General features: G+C 53.4%; 1 protein-coding gene across 2 annotated transcripts; it reads right to left on the minus strand.

Moving 5' to 3' along the window:
- Positions 1–641: 641 nt before the first annotated feature.
- Positions 642–6,181, minus strand: Bax (BCL2 associated X, apoptosis regulator). Of its 2 annotated transcripts, XM_075952243.1 has the most exons (6): positions 6,052–6,181; positions 5,545–5,596; positions 5,300–5,446; positions 4,608–4,743; positions 2,411–2,515; positions 642–907 (listed from the first exon to the last, which is right to left on the minus strand). In XM_075952243.1, the coding sequence occupies exons 1-6, from the start codon at positions 6,083–6,085 to the stop codon at positions 803–805; spliced, it is 579 nt and encodes a 192-aa protein (XP_075808358.1). In that variant the 5' UTR covers positions 6,086–6,181; the 3' UTR covers positions 642–802. The 2 variants fall into 2 exon arrangements, with proteins under 2 accessions (XP_075808358.1, XP_075808359.1); XM_075952244.1 differs by lacking the exon at positions 5,545–5,596 and having other exon boundaries at positions 5,300–5,447; positions 6,051–6,155.
- Positions 6,182–7,452: the final 1,271 nt, after the last annotated feature.

The raw sequence follows: 7,452 nt of genomic DNA on the forward strand, positions 1-7,452 counted from the left end.
CTCAGCTTGGTGGTGGTTGTGGGATGGGGCTCTGGCCTCACCCTGGCTGACAACGTGTTGTCCCCAGCTGAGGGACGGTGGGGGCTGTGGCCTGTGTCCCCCCCACCACCGCGGTTCGCTCCCTTCTTTCCCCAAGTGTGTTCATGCAGTTTTACTCTGGGGGTGGGTGTCCTACACATATCTTTCCCCTGACTTGCCGTCTGCGGTGCTCTGTTGATGTGGGGACCAGAGTTAGTCATTAACCACAGCCTGACCTTTGTCTCCAACCTGACAGATATGGACAAGGCAATAAAGGTGTAAAAAGGCAACATCCGGGAACCATAGAAAATAAGGGAGCACTCTGAAGGCATGGGGGAGTGTAGGGAATATGGGTGGCAGTCTCATGAGGGGAAAGGACCAAATCCCCTTTGAAAGTCCTCCTCTCCTTTTGTGCCTCTACGAGTTTGCTCTCTCCACTCTGTTCTTCGGATCCAGCAGGGATGGATCCGGCCCCCCAGGCCTGCAGCCGACACCCTGTCCCCAGAGCTAAGGCCAGCACGGCAGCTGCTGCACCCTTTGCGGAGCGGGCTGTTCCAAGTCCCTGGTGAGCAGGGGGCCTGGTGCTGTTGACACCACCTGGGTGGACACTGGACCATACAATCCAAAGTGGACCTGAGGTTTATTGTCCCCTCCCCCAGGCCACCATTCCCACCCTTCCCAATAATTACAAAAGTAAGAAAAATGCCTGTCCCCTGTCCCCATTCACCCCAGAAAAATGCCATAATTTATGAAGAAAAGACACAGTCCAAGGCAGCAGGTGGCCTCAGCCCATCTTCTTCCAGATCGTAAGTGAGGCAGTGAGGACTCCAGCCACAAAGATGGTCACTGTCTGCCATGTGGGGGTCCCGAAGTACGAGAGGAGGCCATCCTGGGAACAGAGACATTTGTTACTTCAACACCAAACTGCAAGGGGGAGTGGGAGCAGGGAGCTCACATGTGGGAATTCTAAGGGGACCCCAGGACTAGAATCCTAGCCCCAACACTCAGGACCCCGAGGCATTCTAAGGGGACCCCAGGACTATAATCCTAGCCAACACTCAGGACCCTGAGGAATTCTAAGGGGACCTAGCCCCAACACTCAGGACCCTGAGGCAGCAGGGTTAGAAGTTTAATGTCACCCTGGGAAATTTGTTGAAACCTTCACTCAAAAAACAAGAGGCTGGGTGCTGGCACTCGCCTTTAACCCCAGCCAACACTCGGGAGGCACAGAGGCAAGGGGCTCTCTGAGTTTGAGGCCAGCCTGGTCTACAGAGTGAGGTCCAGGACAGCCAAGACTGTCTGTTACACAGAGGGACCCTGTCTCAAAAATAAAAAACCAAAACTCAAGAGGCAGAAGCAGCTGGATCCCTGAGTCCAAGGTCAGCATGTTTTACAGAGTGAGTTCCAGGACAGCTAGGGCTACACAGAGAAACCCAGTCTCAAAAAACCAAAAGCACCATAGGGCCAGCGAGCTATGGGAAACGTGCTTGTTGCCAGGCCTTTATCAACATAAATTCCATCTCCAGAACCAACAGGGTCGGAGAGAGCAGACCACTGCAAACTATCCTGACTTCCACACACATGCTTACAAGCACACACACACATCAAAATAAACATAAACGGTAAATAAAATATACTCCCCCTGCCCGGGTTCGATTCCCGGTCAGGGAACCAAAAAAAAAATATATATATATATATACTCCCCCTACACACAATCCCAAAACAGGAAAACAAAAACAAAATTCGACTTTGGAAGTGGTGGCCCATGCCAGCACTGAGTAGAGGATCACGTTTGGACCAGTGTTGGTTACACAGTAACTTCCAGACCATCCCTGAGCCACAGCATGACCCTGTCTCCAAAGAAAGAGGACAGAGGCCACAGCTCGGCTGGCAGAGTGCTCGGGGCCTGGGGCCTCCCAAGCACCTCACAAACTGGCACGAGGGAGGGAAGCAGGGTGCTGAGAAATTCAAGGGAGTCTTCAGCTAGAGTAGTCTGAGGCTGGAGTGAGGTAATGAGACAATCTCAAAAAAATCAAAGGGAAGATCAAGCTGGGATCAAAGGATCACCAGTGTACTGGAGAGATTCTGAAGGGAAAGCCATCTCAGCTCACAGAAGTCAGCAGGTACCAGATGCACCAAGCTGGGAGATACAAGGACAAGTATCTTAGATCATGTCTGACAGCCTGGGGCACCTCTGTGGTGGCCCTTGGTTCTATGTAAGTGGTTCTCAATCTGTGGGTCATGACATGTAAGATATCCTGCATATCAGATATTTACATTGTGATTCTATGGTTGGGGTGACTGCAGCATGGGGAACTGTACGACAGGGCTGTAGCATTAGGAAGGTGGAGAACCACTGCTCTAAAGTGTGGCAAGGACCGAGGAGTCTCACCCAGCCGCCCTGGTCTTGGATCCAGACAAGCAGCCGCTCTCGGAGGAAGTCCAGTGTCCAGCCCATAATGGTTCTGATGAGCTCGGGCACTTTGGTGCACAGGGCCTGCGGGGAGTGGGGAGGTTACACTGGGGTGAGTCCTGTGCCCACACTGCTGGAGAAGGAGGTCTCAAGCCTTTCTATCACTCCTTGGCCTCTATAAACAGTGGCTCCTCCCACCCCCACCTGCTTGAGTCAGCTCCATCAACTACGATCTAGGAAAAGCCACCTGCTCAGGAACCTGACTCCTCAGTGCCCTCTAGCCCAACACTCAAAGGCAGGGCAGGGGGAAGGCTCAACAGCAGAGCAACAGCCTAGCGTGTGTGCCTGGTTCCATCCGGGAAGAGCTGGGAGTGCAGAATGTTTGAGCTGGCTTTCAGGGCCCAGACACCTAGGTGGTGGTGTTTTTTTGTTTTGTTTTTGTGAGACAGGGTTTCTCTATGTAGCCCTGGCTGTCCTGAACTCTCGTAAAGAGATACAGCTGGGGCTGGAGAAATGGCTCAGTGGTTAAGAGCATTGTCTGCTCTTCCAAAGAAAGGTCCTGAGTTCAATTCCCGGCAACCACATGGTGGCTCACAATCATCCGTAGTGGGGTCTGGTGCCCTCTTCTGGCCTGCAGACATACACAGTCAGAATATTATATACATAATAAATAAAAAAAGAGAGAGATACAGCTGTCCTGAGTGCTGGGATTAAAGGTGTGTACTACTACTCTTGGCCCAGGTACCTAGTTCTTTTGGAAGGGTAAGGATGTTGAGGACTCTAAGACCTGGGAACAACAACGGCAATCTGGAAAGCTCTGAAAGCCCAGCAGGACCATGGGAAGAACTCTTCCCAGTTTTGCTGTTATGAGTTTCCTAACACTGCCCAAGCCAATGTTGAACTTCTGGACTAAGGTGATTCTCTTGTTACAATACAGCTGGGACAACGTACACACACCACCAGCACAGACAACACACCTCTTCACGTCTATCACTCTGATGCAGGCTGACTTGACAGAGTAAGCTTTACCAGCAATCCTCACCCCTCAAAGCTCAGGTCCTAAGCCACCTTCTAGAGACGTTTTCTAGACAGGTAAGACCACCTCCAGCAGGCTCAAGACTTGCTCTCTTGATTGGAACAATGCATTTTGGGGTCCAAGGTGGACTACTGTTCAGACCACTATCCTCCTTCCTCCAATACTGAAGTCCCATCAGCCCAAGCAGGAAACCACATCAAGGAGATGGGGGTGGCATGGACGATGGTCACAGCAGTCTCCTTACTCTTGCCCTAACATACCCTACCACAGCCTGATCTCAAACGTCCTCTGTAAAGATAACCTTGAACTCCTGATCGCCTACCTCCAATTCCCCAAGTGGTGGAACTGGAGGAACGCACCAAACACATCTGGTTTATGTGGTACTAAACCCAGGGATAGTGTACATGCTAATCAAACACTCTATCAACTGAGCCATGGTCCCAGCCCCCTTTTTATGTTTGTGTAGGGTGATGGGAGATCGAACCTAAGGCTTCCCTACTCAGCCACACACCCCATTTGTCATGCTCATTTCTCGGGTTTGTTTTGTTTTTGTAAACTAGCTTTTAAAGCCGGGCAGTGGTGGCACACGCCTTTAATCCCAGCACTCAGGAGGCAGAGGCAGGCGGATCTCTTGTGAGTTTGAGGGCAACCTGGTCTACAAGAGCTAGTTCCAGAACAGGCTCTAAAACTACAGCGAAACCCTGTCTCAAAAAACCAAACCAAACAAACAAAAGCCACCTAGGTTTTAGGTAGCCAGAATAGTCTGAAACTCAGTATTTAGCTATAGTTAACCTTAAACTTTGATATTCCTACCTCAGTCTCATGAGTACTGAAATTAGAAGCATAAACCACCAAGCTAGTTTTAAGGTACCACCTATCCTGAGAAATCTTTCTAGACCTCTCTGATCCATCCACCTTACTTCAACGTCACAACAACCAAGCAGAGCTCCATCAGAAAGGGCTAGTTGCTTTGTTGGGGCAGAGACTCGGTGCTGGGGTTGGGCCATCATACATTAGGCCCAACCCATTTGTTGAGGGGATAAATACACAGCCATTTTTCTCCTGTCCCTGGACCTCACCACCCGGGCCACCACAGACCTGAGGGTGCGCCCCTGGGCCCGTGACCCTGTGGCTGCTCACCTTGAGCACCAGTTTGCTGGCAAAGTAGAAGAGGGCAACGACCCGGCCCCAATTGAAGTTGCCATCGGCAAACATGTCAGCTGCCACACGGAAGAAGACCTCTCGGGGGGAGTCTGTATCTACGTCAGCAATCATCCTACGGGACAGAGCAGTGCTGAGCAAGGTGGGCAGACCCATCAGGAGTTCCCACAGCCTCCCCATGCTAGGACAAAGGCCAGAGCCTGCGCTGGGAAGGAGGCGAGGCACCTAAGAAAGCAAAGTTCCAAGGTCCTGGGGAGAAAGTGACTGCAGAAGTGCACTCCTGGTACCTACAAGTGGAGGGCGGCAGAACACCTACCTCCAGGGGCTCCAAGTGGGACCAAGTGGCTCAGCCCCTGCCTAAGACTCATGGGAGGTGTCAGAGGCACAGCTCTGTGGTAGAGCACCTGCAAGCGTCTACCAGCCAGGGGCTGGAGACCTGGCTTTAAGGTAACTATTCATGCAGCGCCCACGAATGAGAGGGCTGTGGGAATGGCTCAGTATAGTACAGCACCTACCCAGAACCCACCACTGTGACTCCGGGGTGGCCTACCATGTAGAGTATCCCTAGCGCAGAGTATCTGAGGTGAGTGGTGGGAGAACCAGAGTACACAGCGCCCAGTTCTCGAGGGGGCATAAATCCCCGGATGGACCCCAGGTTGCAGGAACCACACCTCTGCAGTTCCATGTTGTTGTCCAGTTCATCTCCAATTCGTCTGAGACACTCGCCCAGTTTCTTGGTGGACGCATCCTGCGGTGGCTGCTCCAAGGTCAGCTCAGGCGTCTCCCCTGCCATCCTCCCAGCTCGGTCCTGGATGAAACTGGATGTGAATGGAAGTGGGTGAGGGAGGCGCAGAGTGAGAACCGCGTGTTGTTCCCGAAGCCAACCCCACCACAACAGGGCCTCACTCACACTCACCCCTGTAGCAAAAAGGCCCCCGTCTTCATGATCTGCTCAGAGCTGGTGGGCCCTGGTGGAGAGAGGAGGAAAGGGGTGCCTGGACTCCTAGGTCCCGGGAAGAGTCAGGGGGCTGGGGAGGCTCATGACCCTGAAGGGAGACAGAGCTGGGTACCCTAGTAGTGAAAGGCAACATGGAAAGCAGGACGACTGCTCCTGATGGACAGGGGGCGGGACCCGGCCTGCATCCCAGCTCCTCCGAACACGGAGAACCCGGCACCAAAAGCAAACAGACCCCCGGCCCGAGGGGCGGCGCTGGGACCCGGCCCAGCCCGGGCGACCAGCAGGAAGTGGCGCCAGCGACAAGCCCGGGCCTGCCCAGGGGCGCGCACGCGGATGTCCGCTGTCGGGGTGCGGATGCGCCCGGCGGGATGGATCCGCGCGCCCCAGCGGACTCCCACCCGAGCCCAGAGCCGACGGGGTCCCGGGGTCCCTCGTCCGGGACTCGTCCTCCGCCTCCCTCCTCACCGCCGCCTCCGAGCTGCTCCCCCGACCCGTCCATCACCGCCGCTGCCTTTCGCCGGGTGCGCCCCGGGCGGCTACAGCGCGCCCCGGTCACGTGACCGCTCGCGGACGTGCGCCCCTCACGTGGGTGCCCCGCAACATGGCCTCCGCCCCGCAGGGCTGGTCACGTGACTGCCCGGTCTGCCGGGGCGGGGCCTCTGTCGCTAGAATGCGACATATCTGCATAGGGCTTCCGCCTTCTGGGATTACAGGTTTGGGCCACAGTACCGGGTCTGCACGCGCGTTTCTGCCTGAAGCCAGACCAGTACCCAGTATTCCTTTTGCCATAGCTTTGTGGCAGAGAGCACTAGAGAGGCTGAAGTAAGATTACCTCGAGTTCAAAGCCTGTCTAGGATAAGCAACAAAGCCTCATCTCAGAAACAAAAACCGAGACCGAGACCAGGCATAATCACTTTGTCTCCCAGCACTGGGAGGCGGAGGGAGTATCGCCTCAAGCTCAAAGCCAGCCAGGACTGTAACCAGACCCCCCATCTGGAGAAAATAAACAAACAAAACCAGATCAGGGTGATAGCCAACAGGGGCGAGGTCAGCCCTGAAAACAGTGAAGCGGGAAGATTGCCAAAGAATTTGAGGCAAGCCTGGACTGTACAGTTTGAGTCCAGGCTGCATTACGAAGAATTGAAAAATCAAAATCAGGCAGTGCGCAGAGGCTACTACGTCTTTAATGCCAGCTTCCAGACCCAGAGGCCAGCAGACCTCCATGAACTGTAGATCAGTCTGGTCTACTACGTCTTTAATGCCAGCTTCCAGACCCAGAGGCAAGCAGAGCTCTCTGAATTTGAGATCTCTCTGGTCTACTTAGGGAGTGGCAGGCCAGTTAAAGCTCAGTAGTGAGATCCTCCCTCAAAACAAACAGAGAAAGGAAGGGGATGGGACAGACCCTAGTATGCGCCCATCCCTGTAATCCCAGAACGTGGAAGCCCTATGTAGAACTGCTATGAATCTCAAATCAGCCTGCATGGCCAAAACAGACTTTGTCTCAAAAGGAAAGAAGGGCCGGGCAGTGGTGGAGCATCCGTTTAATCCCAGCACTGGGCACCCTGGTCTCAAACCAGGGTTCCAGGATAGCCAGGGCTGCACAAGAAACCCTTTCTCAAATAAAAACAAATGAACAAAAAATAAGTAAATAAGCCGGGCTATGGTGGCGCACGGCAGAGGCAGACGGATCTCTGTGAGTTCGAGTCCAGCCTGGTCTACAGAGCTAGTTCCAGGACAGGCTCCAAAGCCACAGAGAAACCCTGTCTCGAAAAACCAAAACAAAAACAAAACAAAAAATAAGTAAATAAATAAATAAACAGAAAAGGAAAAAAATGAGAGAGAAAGAAAACCTTCAGAATATGAAGT

This window comes from Microtus pennsylvanicus, chromosome 18 (assembly GCF_037038515.1).
Source record: "Microtus pennsylvanicus isolate mMicPen1 chromosome 18, mMicPen1.hap1, whole genome shotgun sequence".
NCBI lineage: Eukaryota > Metazoa > Chordata > Mammalia > Rodentia > Cricetidae > Microtus > Microtus pennsylvanicus.